This window comes from Aristolochia californica, unplaced genomic scaffold (genome assembly GCF_029961685.1).
Source record: "Aristolochia californica isolate CCGP_79_NKW_82.1479 unplaced genomic scaffold, dmAriCali1.0.hap1 SCAF_5, whole genome shotgun sequence".
In the NCBI taxonomy this organism is placed as follows: Eukaryota; Viridiplantae; Streptophyta; class Magnoliopsida; order Piperales; family Aristolochiaceae; genus Aristolochia; species Aristolochia californica.
In genome coordinates this window covers 9,754,741-9,771,634 of record NW_027182214.1, presented here as the reverse complement: position 1 = coordinate 9,771,634, position 16,894 = coordinate 9,754,741, and the positions used below count along the sequence as shown (strand labels likewise).

The 16,894-nt window shown below is 34.8% G+C and overlaps 1 protein-coding gene across 1 annotated transcript; it reads right to left on the bottom strand.

Moving 5' to 3' along the window:
• Positions 1-1,609: 1,609 nt before the first annotated feature.
• Positions 1,610-2,988, bottom strand: LOC137965230 (MADS-box protein SVP-like). Its single transcript, XM_068811587.1, has 4 exons — positions 2,917-2,988; positions 2,054-2,192; positions 1,880-2,001; positions 1,610-1,837 (listed from the first exon to the last, which is right to left on the bottom strand). Exons 1-4 carry the CDS (start codon positions 2,986-2,988, stop codon positions 1,610-1,612), a joined length of 561 nt encoding a protein of 186 aa, XP_068667688.1.
• Between the last annotated feature and the right edge of the window lie 13,906 nt (positions 2,989-16,894).

The window sequence follows — 16,894 nt, the reverse complement described above, 5'->3', positions numbered from 1 at the left end:
TATCCACCCTAATTCCAATTATTATCTAAAAGTATATTTTGGTTTAAAATGTCATTAAATGCTTTAGAAAAAATAAATTCCTTAGTTTTGGTCTTACCCATGCTAAGAGCTTAATTGAATACGCTACCAAAAGGTATTTGATCGATTATTGACTTAAACATGTGATTTATCATCTAGAACGCAATAAACTTCCAACATAATGCATGATCGATCATCTTTTTATGGTGAATGATTGATCATCCCAAATACTACAAGACAACAATTATAAAGCATGATCAATCATCCTTTATGTGCATGATCGATCATCCATAATGTTACTGGGTAGGAGGTATGAAACATGGTAGATAATTAACTATAGAGTATGATCGATAATTTGGATTTGTCTAATCAATCATTGGGACTCAAGGAGTAAAAAAAATTGTTGGAGCCAAATGATTGATCATCCATCCCAAGCAGCTTTGTGTGAAACTGTAAAAAAAGAGCCAAAGCATTGAATCAACCTTATTGCAATACTAAAGCTTTCTATAAAGATTTTTGTGCCAAAAATTTTTATTTTACCCTTTGCATAAAAAAAACCAAATTTTGCCATATTTTCTTATTTTTTTATGTCTTTTGGCATTCCTAGTTCTAACAAACTCTATATACTTCATTGTACATGCTTAAAGGGCAGGAAGTTTGGATCTCACTATAATTGGTTATTATTGACCGTAGGTTGACTCCCCAATTATTTTTTATGATAAAAAAATTTAATTGAGCTAATAACTTGCAAATCTAGTATTTTAGATACTTCACCTTCAATATCATCTCAAGGTCTAAAGCTTCAAAGCCAAAATGTAAACTTGGAGTTCAATTGAAGAACATCTCTTGAAGAAACACCCACAAGGAAGAAGACAACGAGAAGACTGGTATATGATGTTAGGAATTAGTATATGGATTTAATACTCAATTTCTCTTTTCCTTTATTAAATTTGGTGGGTTTTTGTTATGGATGAAGATAGTTTTATTTGTTTCTTCTTTTGGTTCTTCCCCACACAAAAGTCTTCACTTGTTTGACCTAGTGGGAGTTAAAGTGAGTAAAATGAACAATTAACAATTATATTGGAAACGACTGGCCACAAGTTACTTCTGCAAGATCAATCTGGTTGTCCAGATCTTTCCCAGTACCTATACAAGTTTTAATTTGTGCAAGATAGGTCGATTATTTCTGGTGTCCATTTTGATGCAATTCTAGTGTTGGACTTTAGATTTTTGGATAGGTTTTAGGGTTAATAATCGTCTTCTACCTTTGATTTATGAAAAACATAAACTAATTTTCTTCCAGTCTCCAAATGGGCAAGAGATTTATAGAAACCTACATCCACTCCCAATACACAAGCAACAATGAAGTAACGACGGTAAAGAAGTAAACGGTGAAAGAGGGAAAAATTTCCAGAAAATGACCAAGAATTATTATTCAATCCCAAAGACAGTTTTGAGAGTAAATTAATTAGAATAAGGTATAATCATCTCTTTACAGAATAAAAAACCAAATGTGACAAATACAGAAATACAATGTCAGAACCCATAAATGGTGAGCAATCAAACAATATAAAAATTAAAAAACCCAACATCAATGCAGGAATGAATCCAGGTAGTAATCGGAGACATCCAGTGGCGACAAATCATTAAAGAAATCATCTGATGCTGGCGAAATCTCGGACGAGGTATTTTCTTCTTCTTCGGTCTCCATAAGAAATATCTCAAGATCATTATGCAATTGTGTAGCCTCCACTCCATTAATTACAGCAGCAGGTGCAGCCTCCAACGTCGGGAACGTCAACTGCTGCCCAGAGGCCAGCTTTGTCGCATTCGATTAGTCCGCGAGCTCCAGTATATTCGCTTCTTCCTCCTCCAGATTGGTGAGCAAAAGCTCGAGCTCATCAATGGTGCATTGCTCCAAATCGATGTTGTCCAACGAGAAATGCTCTTCATCTTCCATCGCCTTTGGGATGTTCATCTCGCCTTCGAGGTAGTGTTGCATCAAACCTTCGTCTCCGAAGACAAAAGGGCTTACCGACGGGAGAGAATGCAATGATGAGGACTGAAGCGCCAGTTAGAAGGGAGAGTTGCTCAGCTTTTTTGAATAGTCCCTTCTTCCTCTTGGAGAAGGTAACTTGCAGAGCTTGTCGATTCTCAATCTTCTTCTTCTCCAGCTAAAAATCTACGAAGCCGAGATGTGTTTCAGGAGCTTGAAATGCGTCGTTGTCTTTGAGTAGCTTGAAATGCGTCGTTGTCTTTGAGTAGCTTGAAACCCTTGTTTGAGTATGAAAGGTGCTCGTATTTTAGCTATTATTTACTTTTCTTAACTTGATAAAATCCGGATAATAACTGACAGGATCTTGGTTTTAATAATCCCAGACAAGAGATCTTGGGTTGTAATAGTTTGATGAAAATAAATTCTCGGGGTTATAAATTCTTTATTTTTAATGACTATTTTGAAAGTGAGAATTTAACTATTTTAAAGTAAAATTTTGATTAACATTTGGATATTATAAAAATAAGGATTTGTTTAATCATTTTATTTTTATATACTTAATTAAATAAATACTATTTATTAGTATTATTAATTATTTATTTAAAAAGTCAAAATATATTTTAGTTTAGTTAAAAAAACTATGTTATAAAATTAAATCTATAAAATTAATTTTTTATAATAAAATACTCTCTTTTTATTTAAATAAATTTATGATTTTCGATATTATATTTAATTAATATTTTAAGAGAGAATTTAGATATTCAAAAGTAAAAATTTGATTAAGCATTTTGGCATTATAAAAGTAAAAATTGGTTAAGTATTTTATTCTCCCGTTAAGCCATGACCCTAAAACGATTTACAAATCTCTTCCACTAAGCTGATTCATAGTCTCCCATGACAACTCTGATTCCCTCTTGAGTCCTATCGAAGGAGGACTTTTTCAGTCCCAGTATTGTTGCATTAGGAGTCCACATTATCTTGATTTAGTCTTCTTCTATCAGAACCATGTAGAATCTACTAATCTGTCATAAAGTCAACAAACCTTCATGCAATAAGAGTACAACTCTGATAAGACCCAATGCCATGAGTATCACTTTCCTCTACCAAAGGTCGATGTTTTGAACACTAAGTGCAGAAAATATAGAAATCCAATTTACCAATTTGTGAGGAAGGCAACAACCTCCATATGAGCAGTTGAGCTATTGTTGTCTCAGTAATTAAACTTGAGCTATTGTTGCTTCAGTAATTAAACTTGATTTTTTGTTATCTTACTAATTGACGTGAATTTTATACGCAATCTTATTTTCTACAAGAAATAGAGTTGCATCCTCAAAAGGTCCAAGAGAAGCAAGCTTTGAGTCGTGAAGTAGCAGTTCATGGAACTGCTTCACTCAATTTCCATTTATTGTTACTGCGATTCATGTCTTTGTTGACATGGTTCAGAAGCTACGAGAGACCATAATTCAGAACCAAGTAAGCGGATGTGAGTATGACTTATGCATAAAATAATTTTCGCAATTGCTCAACAAGTAGTCCTACTTCAAGTAGGACTTCATATCCATTACAATTCCTTTATTTGCTGCAACAGAGGCAAAAACACTTCCACTGAGTAGAATATTGCTCCAAGTTCAGAAATTAATTCTTAAATCCAAGGTAGAAGACGATTATTAACCCTAAAACCTATCCAAAAATCTAAAGTCCAACACTAGAAATTGCATAAAAATGGACACCAAAAATAATCGACCTATCTTGCACAAATTAAAACTTGTATAGGTACTGGGAAAGATCTGGACAACCAGATTGATCTTGCAAACTAATAAATTGTTGTCTGTCCTCTCCTATGTCATTGTTCATTTTACTCACTTTAGCTCCTACTTTGGTCCAACAAGTGAAGACTTTTGTGTGGGGAAGAAACAAATAAAACCATCTTCATCCACCACAAAAACCCACCGAATTTCATGAAGGAAACGATAAATTTAAGGAAGGGACAAAGATAGTTCTTGCAAAAACATAAGAGATTCTAAAACAAACAAAGGGTCATATTGTTATTTCATTAAAAACAATTTATTTTGAAATACTTTTTATCTATCTATTTCTAGCTATATACCCATATTATCTAATCTAATATTTACGTTAATGGAACAGGGGTCAAGTTTTTCTCAGAAACTAGCTGAGACCCCGCCCCCTCAACTTCTTAAACAAACGGGAGTCGAAAGATAAGAGGAAGAGAAGCTCGTAGAGAAAATCGATATCGTTAGACGGAAATCCATATTTTGGCACTATCTTCCTCCAAGAATCTTGATGCATGTCCAAAGGTGAATGAGGATTTTTATAGTAGAATGCTCTATGGAGGAGCAAATGAAGATAAATACATCTCATGACATCTGTAATCCTCAATCCCTTTTAATTCTGGTAGCATATGCAAATCTTTTGCTAGCTGCTAGGATTTTTTCGATCGAGGCGCGCAGTCAAGCAAGCTCGAGCAATTCGACTCTTGCCTAACTGCTGCCAAGACTTTACTTTGCTGGTAATTTTACCATTTGCGGCCTGATTTCAGCTACAATTTCCATGACAAAGGAGTCTTGGGACTTGGCTCACTATTGTGTGGATTATTGTATAGTAGAATGTTCATTGTGAGTTCCTTCGTCCCTCTTCTTTTCATCTTTCTTTTGTTTGTAAGACTGAAGAGAGCTCTTAGATTTGACAAAGATTCAAGTATTTAATGAATAAAGACAATTATCAAGTGATTGTTTGTGATTTCCTTTAAAGTTCAAAAGTTTGAATAGAAAAAGAAACAGGGAACCAAAGCAACAAAGCAAGAGAAATTTGAGGCTTAAGAAAAGATCAGATTGATAAACGATTTATTGGGATAAGAAATAGACTCACATAGATTTCTTTTGAGATATAATTCTCAATATAATTCCTCAGTAATGTTGCTACAAATTATTTAGGAATTTGAAGCTTTCTACTGCTACATAACATTTTTCTGTTGTTTGACCTTTACTGCTTCAGATGTCGATTTCTCTTTCTAGAAAAATCTGATTTCAAATATTCTTTTTGAGTGGGAAACTAGACTTAAAATATATTTCCAACATTATATAATTTTATATATGAAATATACAGTAAGAGAGTAAAAAATCCAATGAAAAATAGGGATTTGAAAAGAAGACTAAAGTGGAAAATGAGAAACTCCCCTTTTTTTTCTTTTCTTTTTCTTCTTCTTCTTCTTCCTCCCCTTTTTTCCATCTTATTCTCCTTTTTCATCTCAAATATTTGCCCACTCTGATACCATGTTGATTTCTAAGGTCAATACTTAAACACAAGAGATCTCAAGGGAAGGAGACAAGAGAGGAACTCTAGCTCTTGGACGAGAAAAGATAAGAAACCATGAGAGAGAAAGAGGAGAAAAAGAGAGAGAGGTGTACGTACGAATTTGAGCCAAGAGGGAAAGACTTGAATTCTCTAACCCATGCATTAAGGTTGTATTTAGTTATAGGAAGGTCCTTACAATGACTACAATACCCTCAAGACTATATGTTTCAAAAAGAAAAATACATAAGAGGGCATACATTAGCTTACATATTTACAATTCTATGTCATCTCTATGAAAGTTTTCCTTATTTACTAGTTATGCCACCCCTACACACATAAGTGTCTATTAACATATACCGATTGTTAGCCCAGGTGGTGTCTCATGAGGGGATGAATTGAGTAAATTAAAAATTAACTTCTTCAAGACTACTTGTTCTTCATTTAGCTTTTGGTTTAATTTTGTATGTGGTGCCTCCTAAAGGTAATGTACATATTTTTCATCCTGAAATGCTTAATTTACAATATCAGTTCACTAGCTTATAGCGAATAAATAAAGCAGGTTGGATTAAATAGGGTTCAAATCAAAGTATATTTACATCAAATTAAGTATGAATTCAAAGTTGAATGTATGTGCACAAAAAAGCGAAGTATACACCATGGGTTTAGCAATGCTAAATTGCAAGATTTCTTACATGGTGTACTCTTACTGGTTGCTGCAGTGTGGTCCACTCACTCTTACATTGTTTTCCTCCATCTATCTTAACTCTGCGATTGTTACTACTGTCACGCACTGCAGGCCTCAGAAATTTGGCAGCCTGGAGAGCAGATTTTATCACTCAGTTGCAGCTGATAGAAATCCAAACAAGTGGGAAATTTGCCTCAGCCCGATTTGGTGAGACTTAAGACCACCACCGTTGAGAGAATGGTTGCTTCAAGAATTGCCTTCCTTGTTTTGCAAAACATTCAACAGAAGAAAATCAGTTAGATTATCACGGAGAGTGGAGGACAATTTTACATGAACATAACAGATAAAACTCCACGTACAAAATTTCCCTGCCCCTTTCTAACTAGTTATCACTAGTGATAAAACACATACAACCTGTAAGAAGCAATCTCAACCAAAGCACTGGAACCAACCAGGATTATTTGGTACCAACAAAAAGAAAATAATTACTATGTGGAATTAATGGGAACCTGACTCGCTTTTTAAGTTATTTGGTACCCAAGAAAAAGAAGTAAAAATGTGTCATTCAGCCATGCAGATGCCCCAACAATCTTCTTCTCTTCTGCTCCATCAAAGTTTGTACAAGTCCATCGTTTGCGTCCATCTGTCTATCTTAACTCTGCGATTGTTACTACTGTCACGCACTGCAGGCCTCAGAAACTTGGCTGTCTCGATCTCACTCTGGAGAGCAGATTTTAATCTCCTCAGATGTCCAATGCACTGTCTATGGCAAGAACCAGTTGGGGTATTGCCGTGGGTGTTGCTCCATGTTTCCCGGCTCAGCTTTCTCTCATATTCCGAATGCCACTTCGCTTGCAAGTAAGCCAGTGATCTCCAAGGAGGGAGGGGCATAATGGCTAAAATAGGAATATCGTTGTATTCCAAAACCGTTGTCTGTTAGGACAGCAAATCTCCTGGATTCAGTTTATGCCCCGAGATTACGATTACAACCCTGAGATTATTAAAACCAAATCTCTTGAGCAAGATCCTGTAACAAGCTACTGCAAGACAACTCATTTCCTACTGAAACACAACCCGGCTTCCTAGATTTTTTATCACACAAAATAAATGAAATAAACGGTAAAGAAATCAGTTGATCTGCTCTGTTATTTCTTTAACAGAGAAATTTTCAGCGAGAGCAGAGAAAGAAAAAAAAGTGAAAGAATGAGGATGGGAAAGAGAAAGCTGGAGATGAAGAAGATTGAGAATCGACAAGCTTTGCAAGTCACCTTCTCCAAGCGGAAGAAGGGACTGTTCAAGAAAGCTGAGCAACTCTCCCTTCTAACCGGCGCTTCCGTCCTCGTCGTTGCCTTCTCTCCCACTGGCAGGCCCTTTGTCTTCGGAGACGAGGGTTTGTTGCAGCGCTATCTCGAAGGCGAGACGAACATCCCAAAGGCGGTGGAAGACGAAGATCCCTTTGTCTCCTTGGACAACATCGACTTGGAGCAATGCACCCTTGATGAGCTCGAGCTTTTGATCGCCAATCTGCAGGAGGAAGAAGCCACGATACTGGAGCTCGAGGACGAATTGAATGCGACCAAGCCGGCCTCTGGGCAGCAGTTGACGTTGGAGGTTGCACCTGCTGCTGTAATTGACGGAGTGGAGGCTACCCAACTGCATCACGATCTTGAGACATTTCTTATGGATACCGAAGAAGAAGAAGGAAATACCTCTTCCGAGATTTCGCTACCGTCTGAAGATTTATTTAATGATTTGCTGCCACAGGATGTCACCGACGAAGATTTCTTTAATGATTTGCCGCCACTGGATGTCTCCGACTACTACCTGGATTCATTCCTGCGTTGATGTAGTTTTTTTTTTTTTTAATACTGTTTGGTTGCTCAATGATCCAGCGAGCTCGTTAATCCTCGTCCAGTATATCTCTACTGGTATCTTCATTATTCTCATCAATCCAGTAAATCTCTGGAAAGTTGCCTCCGAGCCAGCACACAGATTACTGAATATTGCTCGACTCTTGGCTGGGCTGTACTCTAGCCCGTTATACGCTGACATAACTTGCTGGTTCATCGCCAACCTATATCTTTTATTGCCTCTGCTGGAAAGTCATCTAGCCTGTTACGGATTGATCTCTCTGTTCCTATAATTGATGTCTATCGTCAATCAAGCATCTCTGTCAGATTGGTTTATTTCCGGAAGTTCCCGCTCTGTCTCTGCTGGTTCACGGTAATCGGGTGGTTCTCGTCCTGCTATTGATGTGGCTTGATTTATTTTTCCGAAATTTTCTTTCACTCTGCTGCTGAGTTGCTGTTCCGCTCTGTTTGGATGCCAGCGCTCTCCGAGGAAGACGACCGACCTTGACGAAAAGACGCATTGTTGAAAATTTTAATTTTTCCTAAGTTTGGAAACTCATCGCTGGTTTTGAGTCTCGCGCCGAACTGCGCCTGTTCTGACCCAACCCGGACATCACCCAGTGACCCTACTGCCCCAGCTTTTGCTTCTGTTATGCAGAGTTAACTCGGGTCAACTCGGACCGATACAACCCGGTCCAGTTCAACTCGGTCCGATCAACCCGACTTGGCTCACTTATTTTGTGGCCTCGGTTATACGTGTCCAGATCCCGAGTTCTATACCTATTTCTTCTGTGACTCGGCTATATTAGTTTGATACCTGACTCCGCTCAACTCGATCCTTTTCTCCAACAGGATTATTATCTTGGATTATTACTCGATTTTTACATATTATTTGGTACAACTTCCTTATTTAGTGATGGACTATCTGAGGATTATTTTATGAGTCATTTTTTAAGATTATTTTATGAGTCCTTGTTTGGTATGTGATATTGCGCCCAAACCTATTTTAGATACTATTATTATGTCTCTTTGGCTGAGACATTATTATTGAAGAAGGACTTCTCAGTTGCTGGATTTTGTCAGTATTGTTTATTCTAATGAAGAAGAAATCACATGGTGGCCCCATAATATTATCTTTTTGGTAATTACCCTTTACCCTCCCTTAATTGGCATTTATTACTCCTACCATTTGAGAGTCGGTGTCCTCTGGAGGGACACTATGATGGAAGAGTTTTTTTACACTTATGAGCACTGCGTATAGACCCACTACCTACAGAAGAGAGGAGTGTGTTCTACATCTAGCATGAGTTATGACTGGAGTATGGAGCGATGTCATACGGCTTGGAGTGATTTTACTCTCACTTATCTTATGCGAACTCGGCCTCATGGAAGAGACCACCAGCGTGATAGGGAGTGTTAGAAGATATGGAGAACTGTCATTTTATATCAGAAGATCCTATACACCAATAGTAGTAAGTTGGGAGTTCATGTTCTCTCACCATTAGCTTGAAGGGGAGTGTTGGAAGATGGACCAAGCCCACACAACCAAGGCCCACATATCTATTGTGTTGGAAGTTGGGCCCAAGCCCATAAGACCAAGAAAGGCCCACACATCCAAGAGATATAGAAGATGGGCCCAAACCCATAAGACTAAGGAAGGCCCACACATCCAAGAGATATAGAAGATGGGCCCAAACCCATAAGACTAAGGAAGGCCCACACATCCAAGAGATGTAGAAGATGGGCTCAAGGCCCATAGACCAAGGAGAAGGCCCACATACCCATACAACGCTGGCAAGATGGTAAATAAAGAGTCATCTCATAGAGATGACATTAATGTAATTAGGTTAAGTGCCAGGGGCATTATTGTAATATTATAGTTTAATTAATCTATAAATTGAGCTTAGGGGGAGGGTTAGGATAACAAATCCAAAACCTCTTCTTCCTCCCATTCCCAATGGGTGTCTCCCTCTTTTTCCCCATGAGCTAAATCCATAGAGTCTTGACAATCAACAATTATAATTCCTGATTTAATTAAGGCTAATTTCTAAATATACCTTCTTAGATATCATATTTCTTAATTAATTGAAATTATAATGCGATAGAAAATTAGGAATAAATTTCTTCACTTAAACCAAATTTTCTCCATTCAAAATTAAAAAAATTGGACTAGGAGGAAAGACACAAGAGATTCTCCTAGCTACAAGTCAAGTTGAAGGAAGTTGATGAAAAACTTGATTTTGTTTCATCCTAGTTTCCAATTATATTGTAGACTCAAAATCCATTTGAGAAAGAGAAAAGTTGATGTTCTTGGATTATCGGAAAGAATGATTGAGTAGATAATGAAAAAAAATTCTTGGAGTTCAACTTTATTTATCCCTCGAAATGGTTCAAATCCCATATTAAGTAGCCCAAGCTGATTGGCATACAACCATATATGTAGAAAGTTTTTGTTTAGGGTATTTCCTGGAATTAACTGTTGCTTGTCGAATTGGTGGTCCAGGTGGCGGCATGCTTAGATATTTTCCCTAGTGCCTTTGTCATGTTCAACTACCCCAAACTACAAGTTGTTTCCACTTGCACAATTCATTGACCTCATATCTTTTGAACTTGGATCTTCATTAAAAATGAATTCAGCTATCTCCTTGTCATTGGCTCTTCCAACATGCGGCCGTCAACGGTTCTCAAATTCACCGAATTACCCACAAGGTCTTCTGAGATTTCATAGCATGTAACTTGGTTAACCATCCCTTCTAGAAGTTCCCACAATAATCCCACTAAACCCTTGACATCATTAAAATTACTTTTGTCATCTTTGCCTTACCTGTCCCCCTCAAACATTATTTGAGAATTGTTTTTGTCATATATGCATTACTTGTGCCCCTTAAAGCATTAATGAGAATTAATTTCATCATTTATGCCTTACTAGCCCCCTTAAAGCATTTAGCTACTACTCACTACAATTGTAGCCCCTTCAATGACCAATGACCCTCATTCTTGATTCTTGAGGTTCAACTATAAAGTAGCTACTCATGGAGGTGGCTCCCAACTTAACATAGTGGGAAAGAAATACTCTACAAATAGTGTAGCACTTGTCCTTAAAACGAAACTCAGGATTGATACAATATGATTAGGGGTTGATCATGTAAAAAAATCTCTGTGTTGGAAGACACCTCAAGTGCATTAATGTAATAACATTACCCACATCAAGGAGGTGGCACAAAGAGTAATTAAAGGCTCTTCTCATAAAAATGATACAATAGTGTAATTAAAGAAAATGATATATATCTACATGCCTTTTCCTTTTGGAAGCTAGTAGCCCTAAGGGCATTGTAGTCATCGAAACCTTCCTTCATTAACTATAAATAGAGGCTCAAGGCAAGAGGTAGATCATCAAGACTCCCCTCTTCTCTCTCAAATTTGTCCTTAGACTTTTCTGTCAAAGTCTCTCCCTTTCTCCTCTCCTTGGTCGTCCCTCTATCTCTTCACCTCTCTTCCTTCTTCCTCTCTTTTTCTTCTCCTCTTCTTCTTCCTCTCCTCTCTCTCACCCTCTACTCGAGGACCTTATCTTGGGATCCTAAATCCAACATGGTATCAGAGCAATGGGTTTAGGATCTCAACACCAAGGTGGTGATTAACCAAGTTCTATCAAGCTTCATGTATTGTTGTTGATGAAGATTCTCCTCAAGAAAACCAGCCTATCCTATGTAAGGGGCTTACATGTTGTAGGAAGATATGATGTAATTAGGATATCATTTATGTAATTAGTTTATGTTTCTTGTGTCTTCTTCACTCTTACTAGGGTGACTGACATAATTATAATATTATATTTTTATCAGTTATAGATAGAACTTAAGGGGAAGAGTTTGGACACATGTCGAGAACCCCATTCTTCCTCCTCTCTTATCCCCAATGTGTGTTCTTCTTCTTTCTCAATGGAGTCCTGAAAAATCAACATGGTACCAAAACATTGATTTTCAAGATTCGTAGCTATGGTCTTTTAGAATTCCAATCTTTCTATCTACTTGGAGCTATGGTCTTTTAGAATTTCAATCTGTAGTATAAATCTATCAATTCCTTACATAAGCTCATATGTGCAAAGGCAACTGGAAAGTCTAGGTGCACAATGTGTAGGCCTTGAAGACATGCTTAAAGAGATGAAAATAAAGGTGAGCAGTTATAGCTTATAGGGCCAAATTTTATGAATTACTTGCTCTCTTGTGGAGGTGTAATCTATCTGCGAACTACTCTTATTCCGAGTGTTATTGAATATGCTTTTAGTTTGTAATTAATACATTGTCATGATTGCTTATGCATATTTTTTTAACAATTGTAATTACATTTTTTATGTTTTTATGAGAGTCATAGGTTCGTGTGTTATTATTGCTTGTTGCCCTTAGAAGCTTCATCTCTCTATTAAATTCCTCATTTTATTTAAAAGAAAACATTGTAAATTAAAGGAGTTATGTTTGGAAACAGTTACCTAGAATGGACATTCTCTTTTATTCATGGAAAAAACAACACAAAAGTTGTTTCTTCCTTGGTAGCTTCTGAGGATCTTTTATTGGACTTTCTTGAATAACTCTTCGAGAGGAGTCTTTTTAATTCAAACCATGATCCCAAGGAAATTTTTAGAAGTAAAGATCTCGAGATTTAAATCTGAAGACATTTTTTTATGACATTGATGACAAATATGGATATTATTAGCTTTATGTGTAGCTGGTTCAGTGGTTCTATCTTGGATCCTATGTTTTTGCCTTCCCTACAAAACTTAGATAGGCCCAATTTATGTGTTTAATAGGTCACATGTTATGATTGTGCATGGTTCCATTAAAACAACTGAGCCAATGATTGTTCAAATTTATTTCTAAAACAACATTAACCCTATAATAGCTTGATTTTGGTTCATGGATGTTGTTAATATGAAAATTTTACTAGAAGTTTAATAATGTGGTTTTCTCTCTGATGAGTTATACAGTGTGATGATTTTTTAGTATTTTGTTGAAGATTCCTCAAGAATGTACAACTTTGCTAGTTTTTCAAAATCACTTATTTTTATCAATGGTTACATGGAGGGGTTCTTATGTGAGGTCTTGGGTTTAAAAGTATCACTAGGGATATAGGATTGTATGTGTATAATCAATATTTATTAAAAAAAACTGCTTTGGAGTTGTGAAGTTCAATTTTTGTTTGATTTTGGGTGACGCATCAAATCATTTCCTTTGAATAGTTCTTGGATTTTATTGCTTTTTGTTTGCTTGTTGGAGCTATTCGGTAGTGAGCAGGATTTCTAGTTTGCTTAACCACAAGAAATATATACATTTCTTTGTTCTTGATGCTTACTTTTCAATCATTGGATTATATATTACCAAAACTGATGACAACTACCGGGTCACATGAGGATTGCTAAATATGATGGCATTCGAGAAGAATGATTACCTCCTTCAATTTGAAATGTTCATCCAAAAATAGTTGCTGATGATAAGTATTATCCCTATTTCAAGGTAACCTTTACACGAAATATTTTTTGTGTTTATTCATTTTAAAGAATAATTATATTAACTTTCAATATGCAAATTTCATAATTCCATTGGAGCAATTGATGGGTTACTAGATTGCTATGACGAAGAGATTGAAGGAGAGGAACCATTAGAAGTTGTTGGGGATGATATAACATTTGGACAAAATCAAGAAGAAGATGAAGACGATTTGTAGGAGTTAATTGACCACCTACAGTCTCAAAATCAAGGAGAAAAAGGAGAAATGAACAAACTGAATTAGATAACCATTTTTGTAACGAAATAATAGCTCAAATGTGGGACAATTATGAAGAGTACAATAGTTGATTTAACATAACCAATTTATTTTTATATAAAAAAAGTATTTAAATTTGTATTTGACATTTTATTTTATTGAAATTTATCGAATAAGTATGTTAATGTGAGAGATTAATTATTCACGTCATTTATTTCCCTTGAAAAGGCACTGACAAATCTACTTAATTTTTCTTGAAAAAAATTAAATTTTCCATTTTATTTCCTTGTAAGGCACGAACAGGTTTTTATCTGAAGGTTTCTTAGAAATGTGTATCCTATGAAAAACATTTCTAGCTTTTCCTACGATATAAATTTCCAACCAAGAGCACTAATGGGCATTAACAAGGTCAAATAAGATTTAATAGTAAAAGTTTATAGGAAATGTATATCCTAGAAAAATATTTCTAGCTTTTTTAGGATATAGATGTCCAACCAAGAGCACTAATGGGGCCTAAGTAGATATGTGTTTCCAAGAAACATTAAGACAATGGTCCCTCCAAACGTACTTCTACCTTGAAATATTTTTTAATTTTCTCATCACCTAAAGTGGTGATGAGAAAATATATGCAAAAATCGATCAAACTAATTTTTAAAAAAAATTGATGTAGTGAAATAACTAGCTTCGGTTCAACTCGGGTGAACTTGATTTGACCGCCATTGACCTAGTATGATATCATCCAAACTTTAAAATAAAATAAAATAAAAAATTGACCAGGGAAGCTCTCTTCCTATTATCTAGTTTTAAGTAGTAGGGAGGTGAAGGCTAGGGGTGGCATCAAGCCAAGCCAAGCTCGAACCTACATATGTTCAAGTTTGTCTTGATTTGAATACTTTGAACTCGAGCTCAGCCTCGAGCCTAAAATTGGAATCGAGCTCCAACCAACATTTAAAACTATAAAAAATATAAAAATAAATAAAAATAAAATATTGTGATGAACTTAGTATCATTAAGTTGCAAGCTATTGTAGAATGTGTCCAAGAGTTTGCAATGGAGCATACTAATGTATAGTTACCAACTTAATAGACCTAAAAGAAAGAGCAAACACCTCCACCAATAGTGTTTATTCCATTGGTAAACAATAACATTAGATGTTGAGGGATAAAAAAGGGTTGAACTATCGATCGTATTTGAGGTAAATAAGAACAACTATCAACTAACTAAAGAGGGAATTGACGAGACCTATTAGAGTAAAGGGTATTTCTATAAAAAAACATTATGCTAACAAGTTGGTTCACGAACTAATAAGTCGAGCTTGAAAAATCTCGAGTTTGGCTTGTTATACTTAATGAGCCTTATTTCTAGTTTGAGCTCGAGCCAAACTCAAGAAAAAATAAATTGAACCGAGATTTTTTCGAGCCAAGCTCGAATGGTTTCTGAGTCAATTTGGCTTGGTGCCACCCCTAAGTGGAGTGTTGCCCCACCTTTTTTGGTTTTCTTTGACTATTAGAAAATAACTAATCAAAACCACCTTTTTAATCTGAAAGTTTTTGAAATGGGGAGATATAAAATGCTTATGTGCTAGAAGTTCTACTTAGAAGCATCAAAATCATGTCTTGAATATACAAAGAAAACATAGATAAGAAAACTAGCTAACAACAATTAAGATAGATCTCATTTTCCTTATTATCCAATGCATAAAGAATTCCAAAAAGAATAAGTGGAATAAAGGGTAGTAAGGCAGCAAAAAGGAGTTTTTTTCATAGTCATGCAACTCTAGTGATGAGGACTCTAAAGAGGGGGAGGCATATTAGAAATTTATTAATAAAATATTCTAATAGATTAAATTTTAATAAGATATTTTTTATTTTTTTATTAATAAGTTAAGAAATATTTTAAATTGTTTGAATTAATAATTATTAAAAATAAAAATTATATTTACTTATTTAGGTAAATATTTCAAAATAAAATACTTTACCAATTTTTATTTTTATAATTCCCAAATGCTTAATCAACTTGTTACTTTTTAATATCTAAATTCTCTCTTAAAATATTAATTAAATACAATATTAAAAACCATAAATTTATTTAAATAAAGAGAGGGTATTTTACTATAAAAATTTAATTTATAGATTTAATTTTATAGCATAGTTTTATTTAAATATACTAAAATATATTTTAAAAATTTTAAATAAATAAATAATAAAAAAATGTTTTTAATAAAATAAATAAAATTAACATGATTAAAAAATCCTATTTTTTATAATATCCAAATCTTAATCAATTTTTTACTTGAAAATAACTAAATTCTCACTTTAAAAATAGTCATTAAAAATAAGGAATTTATAAAAAATATAAATAAAAATATTTAACGAATTCATATTTTTATAATTTCAAAATTTTACATTAAAATATCTAAATTCTCACCTTCAAAATAGTTATTAAAAATAAGAAATTTATCAAATAAAAGGGTATTTAATTATATAAAATTAATTTAATAGATTTAAATTTTATTTTGGATAGTTTGATTTGTTTAAAATAAAATAATTTTAACACGTTTTAAATTAATAAATAATTTTAACATGTTTTTATTTATTAATATTTTTTTAAAATAATTAGTTATTTAACATAATTTATCTATATAAATGATAAAATTACTTAATTATATAATATCCGTATTGTTAATTTTTTAATAGCTTCTCTGCCCTTTGTTACCAAAACATCAAATCAAATAGAAAACTACCAATTTCGTTCACATATTTTAACATCAAATAGGAAAGTACCAAAGAAATGGTGATAAATTAGGAAAGCAGGGTTTCTTAGTTTTTTATCAGACAAAGAAATGAAATAAACGGTAATTTTTTTTGCGTCTTTATAAAGGAATCAGTTCTGCTATGTTGTTTCTTAAGAAAAAATTTAGAGCGAGAGCAGAGAAAGAGAAGCGAGAGAGAAGCCATGGGAAAGAGAAAGCCGAAGATGAAGAAGATTGAGAATCGTCAAGCTCTGCAAGTCACCTTCTCAAAGCGGAAGAAGAGACTGTTCAAGAAAGCTGATCAATTCTCCATTCTAACCGGCGCTTCAGTCCTCGTAGTTGCCTTATCTCCCGCCCGTAGGCCCTTTGTCTGGAGGAGGAAGAAGCCAATATTCCGATGCTGACGAAATCTCGGACGAGGTATTTCCTTCTTCTTCGGTCTCCATAAGAAATATCTCTAGATCGTCATGCAGTTGTGTGGCCTCCACTCCGTTAATTACAGCAGCAGGTACAGCCTCCAACGTCAA